The sequence below is a fragment of the Cyprinus carpio genome, chromosome A7, assembly GCF_018340385.1.
Source record: "Cyprinus carpio isolate SPL01 chromosome A7, ASM1834038v1, whole genome shotgun sequence".
Classification (NCBI taxonomy): Eukaryota; Metazoa; Chordata; class Actinopteri; order Cypriniformes; family Cyprinidae; genus Cyprinus; species Cyprinus carpio.
The window spans coordinates 23,347,135-23,371,625 of record NC_056578.1 but is presented as its reverse complement, the minus strand read 5'-3'; the positions used below and the strand labels follow the sequence as shown (position 1 = coordinate 23,371,625).

The window sequence follows — 24,491 nt, the reverse complement described above, 5'->3', positions numbered from 1 at the left end:
TATACCAAAACACAATTAGAACCTCTGTCTACACACACAGAAATCTCATGTTGATATCATATTGAGATCCTCTTATTTGCTCAATCGATTAAACTAATATTGAACATGGATTATGTCTGCTTTTATTACAACCGTAGATTATAGTGTAAATAATTCAAATCTGTACCAAGCAAAGCAAATGTTATAGGGGTGTATAAATACATCAATGTCCAAAAGAAAATGAATTGCCTTTATTTCAGAATAACACTTACTCGTGACGTATTGTCTGCACAGATCAGAACATCAGATTCATCACATTTCTCCACAAATAACTCACGATTTTATGTTTCAACCATGGATGTCAATCTGAGAGCCCAGAATAACATAATGCCCTAATAATCATCATCTTAGGCTGTTTATTTGTTATCTTATGCATAAACATTCAAGTGCCAGAGCTTCAGAGTATCAGCCAATCCTCCTTCCAGCATAAATCACAATCTACTTTTGTTCAGAAATATTGCGTGTCTTATTTTGTTTTTCGTGGAAGAAAGAAAATAATACAACATTGGGTAAATTATGTCAACATTTTTAATTATGGGTAACTAGTACTTCAAAAACACAACTGGAGGAGCAATATGACATATGCAGGTCTAAGGCCAATGCATAAAACACATTCTGCATGCTGCACATGAACTCTCCGTCTGAGCTGTCCCTCCAGATTCTGATGAGGTCTCCCAGGAAACAAAGGAAGAAATCCTCATTGGAAGCGGAAGCGAAAAGGACCACAAGTAAGCCTCTAATAAGTTGGGCTAATAGAAGTAGAGAAACTAAAGTCTCAGTACTGAAAAGAGCAAAACCACCAATAGCATGCCAGTAATTAGTACTGATATTTGAAAGAAGATTGGAATTGGAAAACTGGATTTGGAAAGGCTTTAAAAAATGTGTATGGAAAACACTTTTGTCCACTCTGCCACAAGTTTGCAAGCCAATTCTGACTCATTGCAAAACAGAAACATTCAGAAACAACTAGGGAATATTGATTCAGACAGACAAAACATGTGCTAACAATTTTTGCCCATGCAGTAGGAGGGGCCAAATGAACTGTCTGTTAAGTATACGAACCATGAATGAATGCCTATTTCACGAAGTAAGCCTTCAGGAGGATGTGTCAAAGACAGTGAAATACTGCAGACAAGCTATGTATCTTAATAACAACTTGTTTTTATATTTTTTTCCCAATTTACATGCAAAGCAAGACATATTTTTATTAACCATTTGCCACCAGGGACTATCTTAAACGACTCATCCATCATCTGCGCTTGGACACATATTTTTGTGAACTGAAAAAGGAAGAGTGTTTGTTTGTTTCTGCATGGGTAGATAATCTACTGTATAAAACATATGGCCATTTAGTTTCCACAATGCACAAAAATCACAAACAGTACCACATAACATTTATATCTATAAAAAGTATTTGATACATTTTAAAGAGCCAAATTTCCATGTGATCCGATGTATAAGAGCTCATTTCCATATAATAAGTAGATTATATATTATCTCTAATTTTATATATAAACAGATCCCCCTAAATCTTTAAAATTGGAAAACTTACAGGCTTTGGAAAACAAGAAATTGATGACTCAGGAGAGAAGCGCACATGGTGGTGGCGTCTCTGGACTGCCTTGGAAATGTCAATGAGCCATGTGTCTTTCATTTTATCAGATTTGCTAATAATATGAAGGCTAGAGAACAACATGCACGCATTGTGAGCTAAATGAAACTGTCAGCAATCTTTCTACCATTGCTCCCTTGGACTCCTTTTCTATCTCTATTCTGAATATCCTTTTGGGAATCAATACAGTCTGTCTATCTATCTATTTCTGACTTTCTCAAATGCAGTATCTAAGTTTTCGGTATCATTTACCCCTCCTCTCTCTCTGTCTTAACTAAACACAGCTATCAGCAGGCAAACAGATGGATGATGGTTCCTGACAATGCTGCAAACACAAACAACAGCAGAGACTGCTGCTAAACACCAGATAGATGACTACATCTCCTCATATTTAAAATAAAAAGATTTGTCATCAGAAGTGCAGGAGGGCAAAATAAATGAATCAAGATGGTCACACTGCCCAGATAAAGTGAGGTAGAACAAAATAAAAAAACGGAAAACACAAAGAGCACCCGTTCAGCACACTGAAAGGCTCCTATGCTGGAATTACGTCAAGAGTCTAGTATCGTTCTCCAGGACTGGAGCCTACTGTAGGTACTGGAATAATGATGGATTGTTTTTCCTTTGTTTTGAATCTTTTCTACACATCACTTAAAGCACAGCAAATATTTGCCTCTCTCCAAAGGTTGGGCTATAACAAAACACATGTAGAATACCCATTAATAATAGACCTCTGTTTGCACATGCAGAAATTTATTGAAGCAACTTGATATGCTGATATATTTCTTCCTCTTATTTGCTCATTTAATTAAACTGATACTAAACATGGATTCTTCATGCTCCTATTTCAACAGCAGATGATTGCATAAATAATTTATATCCGTACACACGTCTGTGCTGGACTGGCTTTATAATATTTTCATGTAGGCGAATTTATGGAAAAACAACTGACTTCAGCAGTTATGTCACACTTTGAAGAAAATTTCAAGAAGAGTTCCCAAAAACAGTCTCACATTACTACACTCTCACAGTACAGAATGCTTGTAACACGTCGCCAGTTCCTTCTTGTTACCCATAATTCTGGAAAGTTCATCTTTCCCACATGGCACTGTGATCAATCTATTTTAAACAATCCCTAAATGCCAAAGTAACCCTGTTGTGAATTGAAATCTGGAGTGGACATGAAATGGGCAGAAATCTTCAAGAATGGCTGTGCTTCTGCTAAAATCCTAATGCAGCTGTCCATAGCTGTATGCTTGTTGATCTCTGTGCATCTATTCCGTGTGTCTGTCGGTTGCATTGTTATTTTAGTATAATTGATATGCCATTACAGTTTTTGTCAATATTTTCGACTTTATTTTTCATTTTCTGTTTTCATGTCAAGTCAAGTCACCTTTATTTGTACAGCGCCTTATACAACACTGGTTGCAAAGCAGCTTTACAGTGTCAAACAGCAAAATAGTTTTTCAATAGTGCATGAAGACAACAACAAAGAGTCATTTTCCAGCTAAAGTCAGTTCACTGATTATTCAGTTTTTATTTAAATTTTTTATTTTTATTAATTTTGTTGTTTTTTAAATGTCTATATAGTTTTTTTTAATTAACTTTCAATTTAAGATTTTTAAATATATTTTATTTCACTTAATGATATTTTTATATGGTTTTACTTTCAGTAATAACCCATGTTGATTGCTCGGCTCAATTGAAGTTACAGCTCTCCTCACTGCAGAACATCTGACATAGCAGCCAGGACCTGCATAATTCACACAGCTACTGCTTAAAGCCCTTAAGTAATTAAAAGAAGCAACAAGACCGCAGTCCACACAGACGTACATCTCCAATACACACAAACATGATCAAATGCAGATAATGCATGCCAATTCCATGCCTCTAAAAATTACTTTTTTGTTTGCATTTTTCTAGATCTTTTGGGAAAGTACAGTGCATGTGGTTTTAATAAGGTTGTTAAACTTTCAGATACAAATTATCATTAATTATAGTTATAACATGAGATTCCCAAAGCAAAGAAAATAATTACAAATTATATCTCTGTAATATTTATTTTAATTAGCATCAGATCAATGAGATTAAATGAAGAATTTCACTTATGACTGGTGCTTCTCACATTTGTCTTATGGAAAAAAAAATACACATGTAACTCTTCTAGAGTTTCAAAAGACATTCACCAATGTCAGTCAATTACAAGTCAGATTACAATTCTCAAAAACCTCATCAAATTGATGCCATACACGTTTTTTAAACTCTTACTGTACGTCAACGATTTTAGGGAAAACATCTGAGACAAAGCTGCTACTTAAACTAAACAAATTGTGAAAGATCTGAGCAATAACGTTTCTCATTCCTAAAACTTTTGCCATTAGGCAAATGAAGCCGAGCACAGAAGCATGACCTGAAAGCACATCATACTTCAACAGATATTAAAAAGCAGGTTTTATTCAAGGCGCTTGCATCTTGTGTAAACAGCTCATGAGTTGTTTTGGCAGCTTTGAAAATGAGAGATGTCTCCTGCAGATACAATTCTGCAAACTACGATCACACAAAGCGCGCGTTTGTTCAGAGCGCATACGCGCGGCTCGCGCTCGTTCCTTTGATAGGTTTTCATTGTATCGCTTATGATTCAGCAAGCCCAGGTAAACACAGTCAAACTTCAAATTGTTATTGACCCAGCTGTATACTAACAAGGACTTGCAGTGAACTTCTGTTTGCTAGGCGTGTGCAGGTGCATAGTACACTGTGTATCAGTGCGTTTCGGCATCAAATGTCATTCTGGCTCACTTTACATGCAGGATGGTTTGGTAAACACTGAACCTAAACCTCTCGATACACAGCAGATGGGATCTGTGTGAAGATGAGAGCTGGTCGTTATGCATCTACCTGCTGTCTAAACACCCGACTATCAGCTCATGACGCTTCATTACCTGTTTCTCAACCCGAAATGAATTCTCAGCGCATCTACGCACCTCATGACAGGACTTGACAGGATATGGGGTGGGGGTGGGGGGTACTCACGCTGCTATTTTCACCCGTCCAGTGGACCATTGCCTGGTTGTGGGTGGCATCCCCTTTAAGGACGAAAGAGCTGCTGAGTAGAGAGACTTTCTCCGGAGTCGATGCCCTCCGGACTCGGGGAACTCCCATGACCGGTCCGCCCGGGTCACCGCTGTAATCTCCGCGGCTGTGCGCTGAGATAAGCGTTTCATCTCTGCCATTGACATGCCCACCGCCGCTGTCAAGCCCTCGGTCCCGTACGTTTCTCTGGTTTATAACGCCGGTGTGACATGAAATCGGTCCGAACAGTGACATCCACGCGCAAGCGAAAAACACAGCTGTGTACAGGTGCGCCAAAACTGCCATGATGAGCGCCTTCATTTAACACTGTCAAAGCGAGTGCGATGCAAGCGAAAGATGGGAAGCTCTAATGTGAGAGAGAGAGAGGGAGGGAGGGAGGGAGAGAAAGGGTGAGAGAGAGAGGGGAAGAGGGTGGGGAAGCAGAGCTAGAAACAGAGCGCGCTCATGTGCTGTATAGTAGACAGCTGAGAGCGAAGAGAAGAACAGCCGTATTCTCATGCCACCTAGTGGCGAACTTAGTCAAGTGATCGATTTTTACGTGTAATTATTTTAGAAACCCGTTTGTACTAACACACGTCTAATAACGCAATTTTAGATTTTGAAGTACTGTTACATTAAATTAATCTCTTTTAATTTATAGGCTAGTTTTCAACTTTGATATTTTTTGTGTGTCAAAAACATATGAAAGCACATACTGTTTTGGACATTTTCTTGGCTAGTGTAAATAATCATGACCATATCTGGAAGCTGTCACACCCCTGGACTGTTTATTGTGTTTTCTTTCCCCATGTGCTCTGTGTGACTTAGTACGTCTTTTGCTTCAGGTGTGTCTAGTTAATTATCTTCGTTTGCCAACCTACTTATGTTGTGTTCTGTTCACTGTTTGCTGTCCGGTATTGTTGATGTTACCCTGTGTGTCTTTGTGTGGATTACCATTAAAAGATTTGTTGTTATAATCTCCGTCGTGCCTTTGTCTCCCTAACAGCAGTCTTGTGACAGAATAACAGACCACAAAGACTAAGTAAGCGGTGTCTCCCCCTTGTTTTGTTTTCCATTTTTGTCCGTTTTTATTTTTAATTATGGATATCGCTGACCTATTCATCGCCCTTGCCCATCAAGACTATTGGACTATGCTGTTGAGTTCAGCCAGCTTGCCTGTTTAACAGCTTTCTACGATGCAACGCTGAACTCACTGTTCTGGATCGGGGCTAATCACCATCGACCCGTTGACCTCCCAGACACCATCAGACTGTGCTGGAGGGAGGCAATCATCAGTTGTCTGGAGAGCGTCTACCCCCGATCCAGAACACAGCCAGACCCAAAGCCCAGCCCACCATCACCCCACAGCGCAGAGCATAAGACAGAGCCAACCAATGACGGAAAGCCTACCACAACCGACGAGCCATTGCCAGAGAGAACGATAGAACTGGGGATCGCCTCGGAGCCAGAGCCTCAGTCGACGTCAGACCAGGTGCGAGAGCCGGCTACAGTGCTCGCCATGGAGGAGAGCGCTATGGACAGCGAGAGTGCGGAGGGAAGCTCTGCCCACTGCACCATGGCTGAGGGTGAGCCTAGCTCAATGGACTGTTTTTTGGACATACTGTATATGCAGACATGCCCCCTCTTCTCCCGCCTTCGTCTGAACTTTCTGTCTGCCCTGAACTGTCTGCCTGCCCTGAAAAAAACCCAGAGGTCGTCCCTCTGTCCGCCATGCTCCCAGTGTTGGGAGTCACAATGTGGTGTGTGTGGGCGGCAAACACCATTCCCTGAACCCTCTACCTGTCTGGATTTCCCACCCACCCTCCCTCTCCTGCCTCCTCCTGTCATCCCTTCCTCAGCTCCACCACCGTTGCGTCCTGGCAGCCCCTATACTCACCGTGTGGAGGGATCGCCACGGGTCTGCCATTCTCCATCTGCGTCATGCCTGGAGAATCCCTTGTCTCCGCCTCCAGCCTCTGAGTCCTGGACTCTGCCTTAACCCTTTAACTCAGCGGTTCAACCATGTCTCCTAACTCCCTCATGTCAACCGTGGCCCGTCAGCTGCCGGGCTCCCTCATCCCTTCAGCTCTGCCTTGGTTTGTCGTCGACCACCCGCCGCCTCAGGACTCCAACTCCTCCGGCTACACTTCGTCCCTCCGGCTCTGTCAGGCTCCTCCTTCCCTCCAGCTCCACCTTGGTCCTTGTTGGAGAGGTGGGGAATGTTACACCTAAGAGTTTTTTTTGGGGGGGTGGGCATAACAGGCCATACATGCATACATACGCAATCAAAATTATTCAACCCACTTGACCTATGAGACAATTTGCTGCAGAGAGCAAAATTTTATGAAAATATTACAACAAAGGCATCCGTGAACTATTCCTAATACACATTTGAGTGATTCTGAGAACGTAACACTGATGAAAAAATCTAATTGGCTCTGAACATTCATGTTCAAAATGATTCATTGTTCAAAAGGCAATTTTTTTGCAGAATCTTTTATTCTTTAAAACCACTAATAAACGCTGCCTATAAATCCTCAGAAACCTCTCTACTGCAGTCTTGGCACACTCCTCTCATTAAAAAGCAAACAAAAATCACTCATAACACTTATAATCCACATTTCCAACACTTCCACCAAATTCTACCAAAATAAATCCAAATATTTTCACATATATGAAATATTCAGTATACATACATATTCAATTAGAGTTAAATCTGGAGGCTGAACAGGCCACTCAAGTACATTCTATGACTGATCCCTGAATCAAGCATAAGTAGATTTGGATGCAAGGGCCATCGTAACCATCATTTCAGAAGGGAGAGGGACAGAAATGTTATATATATATATATATATATATATATATATATATATATATATATATATATATATATATAGCTATTCCTTATATGTACATTTAACTTTTCCGGCTTCTTATTGCTACCTGTCCCAACTTTTTTGTAATGTGTAGCTCTCATGAAATCCAAAAAGAGCCAATATTTGGCATGACATTTCAAAATGTCTCACTTTCAACATTTGATATGTTATCTATATTCTATTGTGAATAAAATATAAGTTTATGAGATTTGTAAATTATTCCATTCCTTTTTTACTCACAATTTGTACAGTGTCCCAACTTTTTTGGAATCAGGTTTGTAATATAACTATTTCTTCTAAAGCTTTTGAGAGCTCTGTTGAATTTGCATATCTGCTACACACGTCAGCACATGCATGGGCTAAGTTTATGTATGTGTAACAGCTCAAGCTAATTCTGTTTTTCAAAAGAGTTTCTAAAGGCTTAATTGCATTTTAAGACAATTTTGTTCCCCACCATACAAAAAAGTGACTTGAAAACTGCAGTGCTGTAACGAATGGTCCACTGAAGGCATGTTGAAATGAGAACCAAAGCACAGTTTATTTACATAAAGACAAAACATAATCAGAATCGGAATGAGCTTTATTGCCAGGGATGTTTACACATACAAGGAATTTGTTTTAGTGACAGAAGCTCCACATTGCAACAGAATGACAGTGACAAGACAAGACACAGATAATAAAAAGAATAATATACACATACAAAATAGACAATGTGCAAAATAGCAAAAACACAATAGACAATTTAGTGTGTACAGGTATATTAAGTGCACATTTCAAATGTAAATAAGTATGTGTGTTAAATAAATAAATGTATAATAGTGTTGTGTGTTCCACGTTTATTGTCATATGTTGATGAGATGGATTACCTGAGGGAAGAAACTGTTCTTGTGTCTGGCCATTATGGTGGTCGGTGCTCTGTAGCATCGACCAGACGGCAACAGTTCGAAGAGGGAGTGTGCTGGATGTGAGGGGTCCAGAGTGATTTTGCTAGCCCTTTTGCTCACTCTGGATGAGTGCTGTTCTTGGAGAGTAAGGAGGGTTGTACCAATGATTCGCTCAGCAGTCCGGACTATCCTCTGTAGTCTTCTGAGGTCAGATTTGGTAGCTGAGCTGAACCAGACAGTTATTGAAGTGCAGAGGATGGATATAATGATGGCAGAGTAGAACTGTTTCAGCAGCTCCTGTGGCAGGTTGAACTCCGTCAGTTGGTGAAGAAAGTACAACCTCTGCTGGGCCTTTTTCACAATGGAGTCTATATGAATGTCCCACTTTGGGTCCTGAGAGATGGTGATGCCCAGGAATCTGAATGACTCCACTGTTGTTACAGTGCTGTCCATGATGGTGAGTGGGAGGAGGTCAGGGGGGTTTCTCCTGAAGTCCACTATCATCTCCACTGTTTTGAGCGTGTTGAGCTCCAGGTTGTTGAGACTGCACCAGACAGCCACCTCTTTAACCTCCTGTCTGTAAGCAGACTCGTCACCATCCTGAATGAGGCCGATGAGTGTGGTGTCGTCCACAAACTTCAGGAGCTTGACAGAGGGGTCCTTTGAAGTGCAGTCACTTTGTGTACAGAGAGAAGAGCAGTGGGGAGAGAACACAGCCCTGGGGGGCGCCAGTGCTGATCATACAGTTGCTGGATGAGAATTTTTCCAGCTTTACTAGCTGGTGCCTGTCTGTCAGGAAGTTGGTGATCCACTGACAGACTGAGGTGGGCACAGATAGCTGAGTTAATTTGGGCAGGAGGAGGTTTGGAATGATAGAGTTAAAAGCCGAGCTGATGTCCACAAACAGGATCCTCACATAAATCCCTGGTCTGTCTAGATGCTGCAGGATGTAGTGCAATCCCATGTTAACTGCATCACCCACAGACCTGTTTGCTCGGTAGACAAACTGCAGTAGGTCCAGTGATGTCCTTCAGATAAGCCAGCACCAGTTTTTCAAATGGCTTCATGGCCATTAGAGCAACAGGTCTGTAGTTATTATGTCCAGTACTTTTGGGTTTCTTTGGGATGGGGATGATGGTGGAGCATTTGCTTCAAGTTTTGATTGCTTTGAGGTTTTTTGCTTGTGGTACTTTTCAGACTGTCATTGGCGATGTCTTCAGAATACACAAATCCACTGTCTGCAGAGCTGTCCATCAAGTGGCCTTATCCCTGTGTTGCCGAATTGACACGTATGTCAAATTTCCTTCCAGAGACGAGCAGGACGTATTAGCGGAGCATTTTTTTTTTTGCTGTTGCTGGTTGCCCATGCGTTTGCGGAGTGATAGATGGAACACATGTGCGAATTTAAGCCCCCCACCAATATGAAGATCAATTTGTCAACCGCAAAAATTTCCATTCTATTACTGTACAGCTGATATGTGACCCAGACAGCAAAATAACAAATGTTACTGCTTCGTGGCCCAGCAGTACCCATAATGCATGTGTGCTGTCTGAATGTAACATTTATCAGAGTTTTGAGGATGGAACACACAGGGGCTTATTTTTAGGGGAGAGCGGCTATCCATGTCGTTTATGGCTGATGACACCTTTTAGAAATCCAGTAGGAGCTGGATAAAATTCATTTAAATAACCTATTTATGCTATTTAGATAGATAAATCAATAAAATTAGTGAAATGCTGTATAACTTCACTTGTATAACTTATAAAGTTAAATATATATATATATATATATATATATATATATATATATATATATTTTTTTTTTTTTTTTTTTTTTTTTTTTGACGAGTAAAAGTAATGTAACTTATTGGTCATAATTTTTAGTGTATCATCTTTCGTTTTTCATATTGCAGGAACGATACAACACTGCTCTATAAAAAAACTAGAGTAATCATTGAAAGGACGATTGGCCAGCTTAAAAGGAGAGTTCACTGTCTTCAAGGAGAGCTATGTCTGGAACCAACAAAAGCAGAGAGTCATCACTGCATGTGTCATCCTGTATAACATATCAAAAAGCTTTGGTGTGCTCATGAACATGCTGACCCTGATGAAGCAGTGCAGCCAAATCAAGATGCGGAGGATGCAACAATGGAGGGACACGCCACCCAAAACATGCTTGTGCAAACATTTTTTTTTTCCTAAAGTGGGCTGAATATGTTCTACAATAAACTGTATATAAATTTCCAGATTAGATGCTGTATAAATGAATAAGTTAATAATAAAATAAGTAAGTAAATATAAACAGACTTCAAAATATGAAACTACATTTTTATTTATAGATTAAAAAAGATATTGAAATATTTACAATAATCAGTTCGCAACGTATTAATTTATAGAGAAAATTAATATTTATGTAGGCTAGTATGTATGCATTTCTGTATATTACGAATCATTTGAATAAATATCCTAAAAGATTAAGGTTTGTGTTATGGTTCACTTGTTGGCTGTAAAGCTATTAATCCCTCTTGAGCAAGTTAGTTAATTTTGTGTTGGAGTATTATGTTCTGCATATTCAAGTTTTCCTTTTCCATTTCTAATTTAGAAATCTCCAACTCTGCTTTCCTCTTCTGCAGCAAAATAACTTATCGTTGAAATTCAGCAAGCCCTGATGTACAGGTGCATCTCAATAAATTAGAATGTCGTGGAAAAGTTCATTTCAGTAACTCAAATTTCAACTCAAATTGTCAAACTTGTGTATTAAATAAATTCAGTGCACACAGACTGAAGTAGTTTAAGTCTTTGGTTCTCTTAATTGTGATGATTTTGGCTCACATTTAACAAAAACCCACCAATTCACTACCTCAACAAATTAGAATACTTCATAAGACCAATAAAAACATTTTGGGGTGCACCTGTAACTCTTCCCAATCCTTTCTCCACAGATGAAAAAAAAAACCTTTTTATTTAACCCAATATCAATGAATTATGAAACATTGTTTGTACTCTTTTATTTGTTACTGAATGCAACACAGATGTCATTAATAATAACCTATAGCTGCTGCCACTAAACTCGTGGCTGGATGGCTAGGAGTGGGACTTGTCGCTCCTGGAACATTTTCCCAGTTTGGGGTGGTTAGACTAAAAAAAGACAAATATATTATTATTATTATTATTATTATTATTATTATTATAGCACCTACCCAACTCCGTATACTACAAAAGAGACCATCTTTGAAAACAAAAGAGATTTAGCAAAATGCATTAGCATCATCTGTGTAATTTTACCTGCTTCCCGAGCTGCTTTGAGGAATGCCAGCAATACCGACTCGAGTTGGAGAATCCTTCCCTAGTATGTCTTGTACCAATTTCGCTGTCTCAGACAGGTCATGTGGTGGCAGCCCTCCTCCTATGTACAACAACATTTGTTAAACTGTATTACACCAAGTGTGCTAATTTTTGACACATTATATCCAGTCACATATCAATTTAAATGTAACTCGCAACAATGCTTTTTCCAGATGATTTTTTATAGTTGTGTATTTCTTTTCTTGATCTCACAACTATGCTTTCATACTTTTTCATGACTTCTTCTACTGTGCGCTTGACAGCAAGGTTTCTTGAATTGATTATATATATATATATATATATATATATATATATATATATATATATATATATATATATATATATATATATAAATCTTTCCACAAATTCAGAAAGAGTGCTAGACCACAAAACACAAGACTGCAAGTCAAAAAACACAAGACTGCCAACTACCAACCCAAAGTCTAACATTAAGTTTAAACTTTGGCATACTTACAAATTGGAATTTCAAAATAATATATGCATATCCAGAAAACATGCGGGAACGTGGCTACAAATCCATGAACGTAGAATATTTTTAAAAACACTGGCACAGTGCTAACCATTCATATTAAATGACATCAATGTCATTAATGACAGAGTGGGCCATCAGGTCAAACGTGAGGCGAAACAAAGACCATTCTGGGTTGTAATGTTTGTGGAAAAAAAATCCTTATGCAAGCAGAAACTGTTCATAAGCCTAAATCAGGACACAAGTTAGGTTTTCCTTTCCTCAATCTCTCAGATGACTTGTCCAAGAGACAGACTAGGCTGACTGAGAGTCAGAGGATTACTGACCAGTGGCCTAAATTTAAAGAGTAAACAATGTCAGCTGTCTGCTTTAAAACCTGCAAGAAAATTCACAAACACATCTACTTTCATTCGAAATATTAACTGATAACAGTAAAATTCAAAATGTGATAATTAAACATACATGATGTAAATGTAAAATTAGTTGTTGTTTTTTTTAATTCAGAGAATTTCCATCACTCATGTCATGAAATCTGACCACTGTACAAGAATTTCTGTTAACCCGTTTAATCCCACCGGTCACAATAGTGACCGTAAAAAAAGGTTTTCATTTATAAAGCTCTAAAAACCTTACTGACTGATGTTTTAGTGCACTTCCTGCAAATATGGAAAAAATAAAGGGTCTCAATTAAATGTGTGCAGTTTCACATGATTAGTGCAAATTGTCACATGACCAGAGCCGCTTATTTCCTGTTTGCACCTTGAGAAGATGATGGCTGCGTCAAAGCTCCAAAACTAAAGGCTAGTAAAGTATGTCAACATAAAGATATGAAAAAGATTTTTGGTACACATGTTCTTTAGGGTGTCTAGTATTAATATATGCATTCACATATATTTAGTTTTGTTGAGTGTGGTCATAGAATGAGAAAACATTTTGATGGTCACATTAGTGACCGGTGGGATAACAGTGAACTTAGGTATACAATATAAATCCAATTGCAGTTGCTAGTGAAAATGACAATAAAATGTTGCATTGATAAAATATTGCACTAAACCAAAAATTACAATAATGATGTTTTTATACTCAAAGCATTAATATAAAAATTTGATGTTATATTTCACAAAAAAAGTAAAAATTTTGAAATGCGGTGATAGTTTAATTTTTTTCTTTTTGAGTTTAATTATCTCAATTTTCCTATCAATGTTGCATAAGGTTTTTTGTATGCATAATAGTAAACCTAGAATGTGATCAAACAGTTTAAAATAGCTGGGCTAAGATATATAACCATTTTTATGACTGCAGAAATATGTTCATTCAGTACTCACCTTATCCCACAATTGTGAGAGAACATAAAACACAATTTTTCACACACTTTTCCAAAAAAAAAAATTAAAAAAATAATTATTGACTATTTCAAAGGGTTACTAATGACACATCAAAACTCAAATCTACATAACTTCTAAAAATCCATCAATAAAAATTTTAATGTTTACATGTCTGCATCTACATTATCCAGTGTAAACACAAGTCTTCCAATAAAGATTGAATGCAATTTCGACAGCAGGTTTTAAATTTATTCGTGTGTGTTTTCTGAATTGATGGACCTGGAATGATGTAAAGGCTCGGGGTCGTTGAGTAATAAAAGTGTGAGGTAACCTTCAGGAAACACGCCGTCCCTTGTCACGTGCAGAATGTTTCGACCTTCCTCTCAACCAAACTACAGAATGACGTCAGTTTTGACTACACCGAGGATTGGTCGTGTACGGCAGGCGTGTAAGAACAGGAGCTGTGATTGGTTGAATGAGACACCCTCGCTCTGCAGGACTCTCAGCGTGGACATTGAGTGACGATGGCGACCTGGTGTGTGCGTGCGATCAGACAGAGCTCTTCTATCATAGCATCCCCTTCACTTGTTAGGTAGGTTTTCGTAGCACTTTTATTGTGTGTAGCTGATGTCCATGCTTTCGTAAATATTTTGCTTTTACAAAAATGAATGATCTTACTGTTGCGTGGGCTGTTCTCTAATGAATGATTGATGCTGAAGGACCCTCAGTGTTATTTGCCTTCACCTGACAGTGTTTAGACAGCATTGTCTTTCTGTCCTGTCAGATACTGTCAGATTAGTTACATGGGGTTACAGGTGCTTCTCAGTGACACTGTTTGTTTTCTTTCAGGTGTACCATGTCATTGCATATTACATACAGAACATTTTTCCATTGAGTTCAGGATTTTGGTTTTAATCTCCTTAAGCCTTTAAAAATAGTTTCCCCAAGTTGGCATGGCAATCAAAGACTCGTTTCCAACGCCTTAGTGTTTAGTGTTAAAACAAAGAGTTACCGAAGGGTCTACTAGTTGTACTGCCACTGTTTCACTCCATGATTGGTGTTGTAGACAAGTTGCAGACCTAGTTTAATATGTCAAGGTATCTAGAATCCCATGTCGTTTAAATATATATTTTACAATAAAATTAACCAGTTTAAGGTTAAATTCTTTACATGCTCAAAAGTAAAACTTAAGTCACTCATTCAGGTTTGACTGTTACCCATAAAGAAGCAGTTATTTTAAATTAACTAGTTTATTATAGAACCTTTTTTTTTTTAACTGGTCTTTACATATAATGATCGTTCATAATGACAATGTCTGTTAAAGTAAGCATGAAATGAAAATTCACTAATAATATTACTGTTACTATTTTTTTTAAATGTGTGTCATAGAACTAGTCAATGATTAATCTTGAATCATCACTTATTTCATTTATTATTATTATTATTATTATTATTAAATATCATAACTGGATCTCCTGATGAAAATGACAGACTTCTCCATTTTTGAGTGCCTGCCACACTCAGTCATCTGTTACATTTGGATGTACGCCACGATATTGAAGGAATAGTTTACTTCCATTTAATCAAAGCTTCAAGTTCAAAAAAAGGATAAAAGACACACACACACACACAAAGCCCATAGATGAGCAAAGATTCAGACTGTGTACTTCAGTTGGGTCTTTAGCTATCCGAGCAAGTGCCAGTGAGATCAGTAATAATGCTAAAGAAAGATATTCTACTAGTATTATGTAAACCTGATTTTTATTGGGGGGGGATTCTTCCTTTAAACCTGTTTGACAGCAGCAAACACAACATCTCTTACCATAGATTGGTTGCATAATCGCAATGTATATAACCTGTAACACAAGGGATCGATCTGTTAACTTCTCTCAGGGCGACTCCACGCCTCCTTTGCACAGCAGCCCATCAGAAAAGCTCAGTGCCTGGGACTGAAGAAGAGAACGGGACTCCGAAACCAGAGCCCAGTGCAGCTGAGAAAGCCTTCATAGAAGAAAAGACACAACTGGAAGAACAGCTAAAAGATGTTACGGTATTGCTGTATTCTTAGTCTTAGCATCTGTTGTGTAGAAGTTTAAATTTACATAAAATCTGAAAATAAAAGTTTTTCTTGCAGTTCATGAACATGTAATTTCCACTGCACAGCCTGACCTTCAATTGCCCTTGTAGTTCAAGGACATCACAGCCCTTTTAGTTTCTCTAGACACTGAGGACACTTTTATTCATTTTAATTCATATTTGTTTAAACATGGCTCTATTTTTTAAGAAGTGCATTCGATAGGGTCATGTTTCAGATTAGTGATGTTCAGAAGGTTTCCTTGGCTGTAAATCAGCTGTAAAGTGTACCAGACTTTGAGTCTCTACTCCAGCCTACTCATTTCTTTACATGTGAAGCATTCAGAATAATTATTACAGTAAATCCAACATATCGTCATTATTCCTTGTAATATTCCTATACAATAAAATCTGCTGAGTTTTTGGAATATTAAAACTAATTATTGCAGGTATATAAGAAGAAAAAAACATAAATAGTTAATGAGGTTTTGGCATTTGTCACATAAGTGTTTTTCTTTTATCTTTGTTGAGTGGAGCAGTTTAAATAGAATATGGATTTGAAAAATCAGCATGCTGTTTGTAGTTGATGGTCTGATCTTTTTGTTAATCATCTTTTGCTGAAGATAAATACAAGCGGGCGCTAGCAGACACTGAGAACCTTAGGCAAAGGAGTCAAAAGATGATTGATGATGCTAAGCTTTATGGTAAGCTATTATAATTATTTTATAAGCAGTTTTTATGAACAGACATTTCTGGATCTGGTCAATTTGTGAAATGTTTTAACTCCCATCTATTTTCTCAGGAATCCAGGGCTTCTGTAAAGATCTCTTGGAGGTGGCTGACATCTTGGAGAAGGCAACAGAAAGCGTACCAAAAACTGAAATATCTACTGCAAATCCACACCTGAAAAATCTTTATGATGGCCTTGTAATGACTGAGGTGCAGATCCAAAAGGTCTTCCAAAAACACGGCCTTGTTAAGCTTAACCCTGATGGTCAGAAATTTGACCCTTATGAGCATGAGGCTGTGTTTCATGCACCTATGGAGGGCAAGGAGGCAGGTACCATAGCTGTAGTTACTAAAGTAGGCTACAAGCTGCACGGCCGTACTCTACGGCCTGCTCTGGTGGGTGTAGTCAAAGCCCCCTAACTGGTCGTACACACTATGATGGGTTTGTGGTTTGGGTCAACTGATCGATTTCTGTAAATTAGCTGGTCTTAGGCTCCACTGATTGTTTTTTTGTATTTGTTTTGTTTTTGTTAAATGTGCCTCTGAGAGGTGAAATCCAATATATTGACAACTGAAGGACAATGCCAGACTGATCTTTGTGATTAATAATGAATCAGTAAAAAAAAAAAAAAAATATAGTTATTGGGTATAATATAAGAGTTGAGTGTGTATGAGGTAGAAGATTCACAGAATCTTTGATTGGATGCATCAGTATTCTCTGTAGGATCATCACCTTTCCAGGGATCCAAAGAAACGGAAGCTTTTGAAGAATCTTAAGCTTTTAAAGAAACACTGCAGCATATTACATTATTGAACATATTTTCTTATACTTATTTGCTCTTACATTAATTGCTTTACTGAAGAACGTTACCAGTCTGGTGATATCCATGACAGCAGTTGTTAGATTCCACTTTCGCTGTCAGTGTAATGCGTTTTTTTCAATTTGTATGAGAAAATAATTAGTCTTCTTTACAGGACTTGGAGTAACATTTTATCCAAAAATAAAATGTATAATTTTACAATAACTTGCCTACTGGCGGTTGTGCTTGCTAACTTTCACCATTAGTTTCATAGTGTGCAAACCTGATGAAATATCACACTTTAGTCCTCTGATTGTAACAACTTCTGATGTGGTTTTGTGAAGATCTGGGGAAAAGAAGAATGGCCATTTAAGGCCTCTTGAGAGATCAATCATTAGAAATTGTGGTTGTAATATAAATAGAATTATACTGTAACATCAAATTTAAAAGGGTATTGGATTCAACTATTTCATCTATGTGAACAAGGAGACAACTGTCAAATAAAGCATGTACCTCTTTTCAAATTTAGTCCTTATTACACCTTTCATAGGTTTGTTGGTCATTTTTGGTGAAATATTCTTTTCTTAATAACAGACAAAAAGGTTATATTTCAACACTTTAATAACATGACATATGCAATAAAATACTTTCCACATACTCAACATTTTGACAAATATGATCCTTCCAAAATGGACTATTTTACCAAAGAACATTCATGGCACAAACAGCAAAAAAACAAAAAAAAAAACTTATCCTTTTTAAATGTCACATTGTCTTTAAAAATGATAAAAATGAACTTGCAATAGTGTATTTTTGTGATGTCGTTCATTCTCATATCTCTGCTCACATTTTCTTTAAAATTGTTTTTTACTTTACAAAAATAATTATATTCTCTGAAATAGCATATTGAATGATTTTTAAAGTGTAAATAAAAATAAAATGTATGGCTTGGGTACCAGTGATCCTGTTTCCTACAACCATAAAGCATAACCTGAATACTAACCATTTCTAAAAATGTAAGCACCTTTATACAAATGAAATAAAAAGGCAGTGACAGAACACCATGGAAACAGAAAAGACCCCTCCACATTTGCTTCAGAATTTCCTTATTCCTAGTTTCATGAGATATGACACACTGTCTTCATGCCAACATCCATCATTTATCAAACGGTCACACAGCCAATATCCTAAATATGTCTTGGATGAGTTTCTCTCCAAGTACAACTGTGCCCATCTACTTTTAATGGCTTTAGTCATAACCAATATTATTGTGTGGGGTAGTTACATCTATCATAGAAATCTGAAGAAAAACAATCAAGCCCAAATAAAACCTAAAATAAACCTTAATCTTTGTACATTTTTGATGAGGTACAATTTAATATTAAAATATAATATTAATAGCAAGGAAAAGGAATAAAAAGCATCAACCAGGGCAAATATGCTTCAAGGCACACAACATAAGCATACTCAACTATGAATGAATGTTTATGGGTCTTTATATGTACCAATGTCTGGGGCGAAAATAGACAGTATAAATGCAGATGAGGACCACCACTTTGTCCTTTACAACAGATTTACACTAAACACAGTTGTTTCCAATATTGTATACAAAAAAAAAAAAAAAAAGGTATACTGTGCCTATCAATTCTATTTGACTGTTAATATATTAAACATTTCAAAACTATGTAAAAATTTGAAACCTTTGCATTGGGCTCTGTGAACAGTGCTTTTCTTAGCTTTCCACAGCTTTGGGGTAGACACAAGCAGTCAATAATAACATTAAAAATAATGGGAAAATATGTCTCAGTTGTAATCTAAGATTTGATACTGCATGAAGATTTTGTCAAGGCATTAGAAAATAAAATAAAAACGTAGTATGGAGTCATAACACAGTCTCATCTTTTAAAATGTGAACATGTTGAGATGAGAACCCTTGATGCTGTATTGACTTTTATCCCTCACATTACCCAACAAATAAGAATAATACCCTCTTGAAACAGGAGCATCATGGTAAATGTTCTCCATTGGTGATCAGCTTGATGTGAGCATCAAACTAATACTTTATATAGCCGGGGTGTGTGCCATTTAACTTCAACCTCTGAAACATGCTCAACGTAACATAACCTCACAAAGGTCAACTCCAAAAAATAATAATCATCAAACATGAACTTCAGACATTTTGATAGTATGGAGCATGCTTCATGTGACTCAACATTCCCACAACTGACAGACAAAAACAGAATATATCCAACTGAAACAGGCAAATTCAGGTTAGAATACAGGAACTTTAGACTTTTGGCAACCTGACCTAGTTTCCTTCTTATAACAAGAAACACAGAACCAATTTTAAAGATCTGGTTTGTCCAACATTACACATTCTGTTCATACTCTATTGGCAGGGAACATTCAACACCACTGAAAACCACATTCATAATGGAAGCATTTTAGCATGGGGCAATGGGCTTTTGTGTTATATTCTGATGTATTACATAGGACAACTTACTGGAAAGTTCCCTATGGATACTGATTAAGTACCTTCTATAACCATGTTTATGTTCCTATGAGGAGATCTGAGATCAAACACAGACATGTTAGACTGACTGAAGGCCCACGTCCAGTAGTGTGGCACCTACAGTCATTTTGTTTTCACAGGCTTTTCTGAGATGCAATATAAAACAGTAGAAAAATATATTTACAGTCATTATTCTTACAGCCAAATCTTTGGACAGTGTCGTTAGGAGGCTTCTCGGGATATCCAGCCGCTCTCCGACAGGAAATTCAGAATCCGTTTTTTCAGCACCTTGTCCAGGTAGCTGGGAAGGCGGCTTTTCGAGGGAATGCCCTGCCTTTTCTGTAAGTGATCTTTGATGATGATAGTCTTGACAGTCAGATAGCGTGTGGGACTTAGGTTCATAGAGTTGCACAGTACCTTCTCCCGATCAGACAGCAGCTCAAAGCCCGAGAGTTTCTCAATGGCTGAGAACTCACTGTCCTTCCCCTCCTCTTTGATGGCACTGACTCCTCCACCTCCGCCAAGCCCACCTCCTGCTCCAACTCCTCCTCCAAGCCCGGTCGCTCCTCCTCCACCACTGCTGCCTCTCTTTGAGCCAGCAATACTTTTATTTTCTTTCCGTTTTTCCCGTTTGTGGCGTGCCGCCTCGTACTCGGCCGACTCGTCGAGTCTCGTGATGCCATTCCGCCGATAACGCTGAAGCTCCCGAACTTTCACCCGCAGCATGCGCTCTTTGTGCATGTTATCGAAGAATTCTTCAAACTCCCGTTGTGGCATGAACTGGCAGAGTGCCCGTAGTTTCATCCGTTGCTCTTTCTCTTCCTTGGTGATTTTGCGTTTCGCCGCTGCTGCTGCTGAAGAGGAGCCCAGCGACCCTGTTGGAATAATGGAGGTACCACCTCCCAATCCTACAGCTCCACCTATGCCCCCAACCCCCCCTGTTCCACCAGGTCGTTCTCGCTCTTTATCCTTTTTGTCCCGTCCTAGAAAGGCTGGCACTAAATTATAATCACGAGCGATGTTTTTCCGTCGCTGTCGCTCACGCAGCTTCCGCACGTACATGTCCACATGGGCTCGTTTCATCTCGATCTCGATATCTTCATCATCGTAATTTAAAGACAGGCCACTGATGAGCTTCTCCGCCTCTTGGTCATATTCGATCTCGTAGTCATCACGGAGAGGCATATATCCCAGCTGCTGCTGCTCTGCCACAGATATGTCTAGAGGAGGCAAAGGGGTAGTCAAACTAGGAGACAGCGGACCTCCGCTGGGACAAGTGTGGTCTGTCACGCGGTTGGGGATGCTGTCAGGGATGCAGGCTTTGCCCAGATTCCCATGGATATACATGCTCACATAATGGTCCATGACCTCCTGAGGGGTGCGTGATGCACCCACGTGGGCTGCCATATCCTCCTAACACACATAAATAAACAAAGATACAGTGTTAGTTCATCCAGAAATTAATTTCTGTCATTTACCCACCCTAATGTCGTTGCAAACCCAAAAGTCTTGAAAACACAAATGAAGATGGCAACTCTGTCTCTTGAGAAGACATGGATCAAACCTCTTGAGTCATATGGACTATGTTTACAACGTTTTTATGAACATTTCAAAGCATCAGAGTTTTGATCATTCAATTGAGGAACAGAAATCTCATCAGCTTTTATTAAAAACGTCTTTATTTTGTGTCTCGAAGATGAACGAAGGTCTTATGGGTTTGGAACAACATGAGGGAGAGTAAATGATGACTGAATTTTCATAATTGGGTTAAGCCTTTAACATACAGGTCATAATAATATCAAAGTTACAAACTCAAACATGAATATAATTTCTTAGCACGTTATATTAATGAAAATAAGCTATGCAAATATTCATAAATAACAAAGGCAGTGCTTTCAGTAATAGTGCACAGTACAGTTTGTTTTCTCTGTGGAAACTCTATACTGTGCAGCTGTTCATTTCATTCATTTTTGGGTTAAATAATCCTTAAATACAATATGCACAACACACCTGGGGGATCTGCTTGATTCTTAACAAACTATTTTCACTAAGTTACTTAAGTCAGCAATGCATCATTTGTTGCTGACTTAACTTGACCATTTTGTGTTGAGGTGCACGTGTGGCAATGCAAAATAATTTTATTAAAGCCGCATCGATATAGACTCATTTGAGAATCGTACCCAGTTACCAAATCCATATTGCTCGATGGCATCGAGCAGCGACTGCTCTTCCCTGCTGGTCCATCCTCCCTCTGCCTCGGGACCCCAGAGCGAGAAGCGCCCGCCGTCAACTTGCTGATAGCCGTGCCATCGCCTGTGGTTGCCGATTTCGGCACCCGCAGAAAAGCACTCCGGACAAAGTTCAATATCTTGGCATTCGGCACAGCGAATCCGCAAATTAGTAACATCTGCCAGGCAGTTCACGCAGTACTTCTTCCCTAGGTCGGCCATATTGCTCTACCGCTTGTTGTTGGAAGCAGCAGTGGCGCGGGGCTGGGCATGCGCAGTGGTGTATCTCCGGTCACGCCGCTGCGTCTCATTAATATTAATAAGCTAACAGCGGATGCTTGCGATTGGCTCTCGCTGTGGGTGCCCATGGCAACAATCACGCACTCCAGTACAGACACAAAACAGTTTAGGCAAGCGTTTTTCATGAGCTAAACGTTTGTTAATTTTAGAGAAATTGCATGTCATTATTTTTAGGTTAATACAATTTTTTTAATAACCTTGTATAAATTCAATTATATAAAATGGAAGAGGGGTCATTAGAGTTAAAACATGAAGAAAAGAGGAGGAGATGGGTTTCAGCATCACTGATAAGGAACAAATGGACCTGCTACATGAACAGCAAGCTGAGACTGAAAAGCTCAGCAAGCTAAAGGGTCAGATGCAGAGCAAAGTAGCAGAGTACCTCAGTAAGAAGACAGGTGATAAAGATCCCAGACTGGAAGAGATATATCAGACCAGGAGCAGTACCAAAAGTGCATGGTTCTCTAGAGGAGCATTAATGCAGCACCACAGTTTCTCTGAGCTCCAACAACAGCGGACCGAGGAGCTCCGCCAGCAGAGCTCAGAGAAACTGAACCAGGTACAGCATGAACTGAGATCCTCAGCGGCACTGAAACATGAAGCTGCCATGACAGCACTGACCGTTAATGTGTGCACACAGGCAGCACTGGTGCAGCAGCTGCAGGAAGACCAGCTGAAGCAGGAAGACCAGCTGGCATCTGTGCATCTCTACAACATCAAGTTCAAGAACAGGTAGATTTATCGCCTGAAAACATCACCAAAACATCTGAGAAATGAAAGTGTTTTTTTTTTTTTTAAATTAATGAATTAATTATTTTGTATGTATTTATTTGTTTGTTTGTCTATTTATCTATTATTTATTTATATATATAAATGTAATTTATGTCCACCTCATTTCAGGAGTGAAATTCGTTTTTGTGATCATCAGGAGCATGTAAATGTTACAAATTAATTATATATTAATATATTGAATTAATTGTATATAATTACAACACGGTGATATATAAATTTATATAAAAGCAAGGTAATATTATTATGTATTGCATGTAAATATATTAGTAATAAAACAGCTGAATGCATGACTGGGACACAAGTCTTTTGATTCAAATGTTGTTTCACATAGAAGCTATTCAGATAATATAGCTTATATAAGGACCTTACATAATAAGTTCACAATTATCCATAAAAAGCATTATTTGTAGCAGCCTATATTGTTTAATTTCATTTTTACACATTTTTTTTTTGTCCCACAGCCTCAGGGCATTTCTCACGTGAAAGAGAAGCTTCATTTCGTGCAGATGGAGAGTAAGGTCAAGCACACTCAACTGGTGAAGGCAGACACACTGGTGGCTCTTAAATGTGAAGTGCTGACATGTACTCGACAGGCTCGTGACGGCCTGCGTGCAGACAACCTTAAGCTGCAACAGCGCTGTGGCCTGCTGGGAAACACCACACTGCTGCAGGACTTTGAGGAGAAGGTCGACACCTCTGAATGCCTGCAGCAGAGACTAGAGCTGAGCTCATGCTGAAGATCCAGCAAAGCAAACCAGAGGGCCAGTGACAACACAGGTGCACATGCTTCCCTTCAGTAACTCTTAAATTTCATGTATAGAGCGTAACTTAACAAAGCTTATCTTATGCAAAGCATTAAAATGTATAGAAAAGTGGAATATTTGGTGAGATATAATACTTCGAATTTATCATCTTAAATAGTATTCAGATAGTATTTATCTTAGTTATTTTCTTTTGTTGATTTTTTTGATTGTCACAGTACCAAACAAGTGCTTATAGTGGTTAGCACCCAATAAACGAAGAACACGTAACTTCCATAATTTTGCTAGACTAACTACTTTAAAGGATGCTGTTGCTGAATTCTTGTGCAAAGCAAAAGAAATTCATGTGTATGGCTTTTCAAATCTACCCTGTCATTTGACACTGACACTGTTTTTTTATTTTATTTAAATTTAAATGTTTTAAAGAGGTGCATTAACAGCACCTAAACCATTGTTACTGTAGACAGAAGAAAACTGTTTATTTTGATTGGTCATTTGATTAAACTCGTCTTGATTAGCTCTGCTATGCTGCTGCCGTACAACAAGTTAACAAAAAATATTCATAAGGATATTCATTTGTCAGTTTTGTGTTATGTTGTACTTTATTGGAAATAAGTGTGTAATATAAGACAATTATTACAGAGTAGAACAAAAAT

The 24,491-nt window shown here is 38.4% G+C and overlaps 3 protein-coding genes across 6 annotated transcripts in view; 1 reads left to right on the top strand and 2 right to left on the bottom strand.

The window, feature by feature from the left end:
- The window catches only part of LOC109107397 (VPS10 domain-containing receptor SorCS2-like), a 163,892-nt gene extending 158,780 nt beyond the window's left edge, over positions 1-5,112 (bottom strand). For 3 of the 4 annotated variants that reach the window (XM_042760498.1, XM_042760497.1, XM_042760499.1), the window contains exon 1: positions 4,682-5,111. In XM_042760498.1, coding sequence (XP_042616432.1) covers positions 4,682-5,041 — 360 coding nt within the window. In that variant the 5' untranslated portion in view covers positions 5,042-5,111. Of the gene's footprint in view, positions 1-4,681 lie in introns of all 4 variants that reach the window. The other variant, XM_042760496.1, reaches the window with a different exon arrangement.
- Positions 5,113-14,075: 8,963 nt separating this feature from the next.
- LOC109073387 (grpE protein homolog 1, mitochondrial-like) lies at positions 14,076-17,429 on the top strand. The gene is made up of 4 exons (XM_042760489.1): positions 14,076-14,232; positions 15,534-15,690; positions 16,336-16,417; positions 16,516-17,429. The coding sequence occupies exons 1-4, from the start codon at positions 14,165-14,167 to the stop codon at positions 16,860-16,862; spliced, it is 654 nt and encodes a 217-aa protein (XP_042616423.1). The 5' UTR covers positions 14,076-14,164; the 3' UTR covers positions 16,863-17,429.
- A 416-nt stretch (positions 17,430-17,845) lies between these two features.
- LOC109070533 (transcriptional adapter 2-beta-like) lies at positions 17,846-22,267 on the bottom strand. Its single transcript, XM_042760488.1, has 2 exons — positions 21,935-22,267; positions 17,846-21,167 (listed from the first exon to the last, which is right to left on the bottom strand). The coding sequence occupies exons 1-2, from the start codon at positions 22,202-22,204 to the stop codon at positions 19,977-19,979; spliced, it is 1,461 nt and encodes a 486-aa protein (XP_042616422.1). The 5' UTR covers positions 22,205-22,267; the 3' UTR covers positions 17,846-19,976.
- Between the last annotated feature and the right edge of the window lie 2,224 nt (positions 22,268-24,491).

Bases quoted from the DNA above. Each gene is read 5' to 3' on its own strand.
- LOC109073387 (XM_042760489.1), top strand. From the start codon at position 14,165: ATGGCGACCTGGTGTGTGCGTGCGATCAGACAGAGCTCTTCTATCATA. The intron at 15,691-16,335 runs GTATTGCTGTAT...TCTTTTGCTGAA, and splicing joins AACAGCTAAAAGATGTTACG to GATAAATACAAGCGGGCGCT. The intron at 16,418-16,515 runs GTAAGCTATTAT...CTATTTTCTCAG, and splicing joins TGATGATGCTAAGCTTTATG to GAATCCAGGGCTTCTGTAAA.
- LOC109070533 (XM_042760488.1), bottom strand. From the start codon at position 22,204: ATGGCCGACCTAGGGAAGAAGTACTGCGTGAACTGCCTGGCAGATGTT. The intron at 21,168-21,934 runs GTACGATTCTCA...TATGTGTGTTAG, and splicing joins AATATGGATTTGGTAACTGG to GAGGATATGGCAGCCCACGT.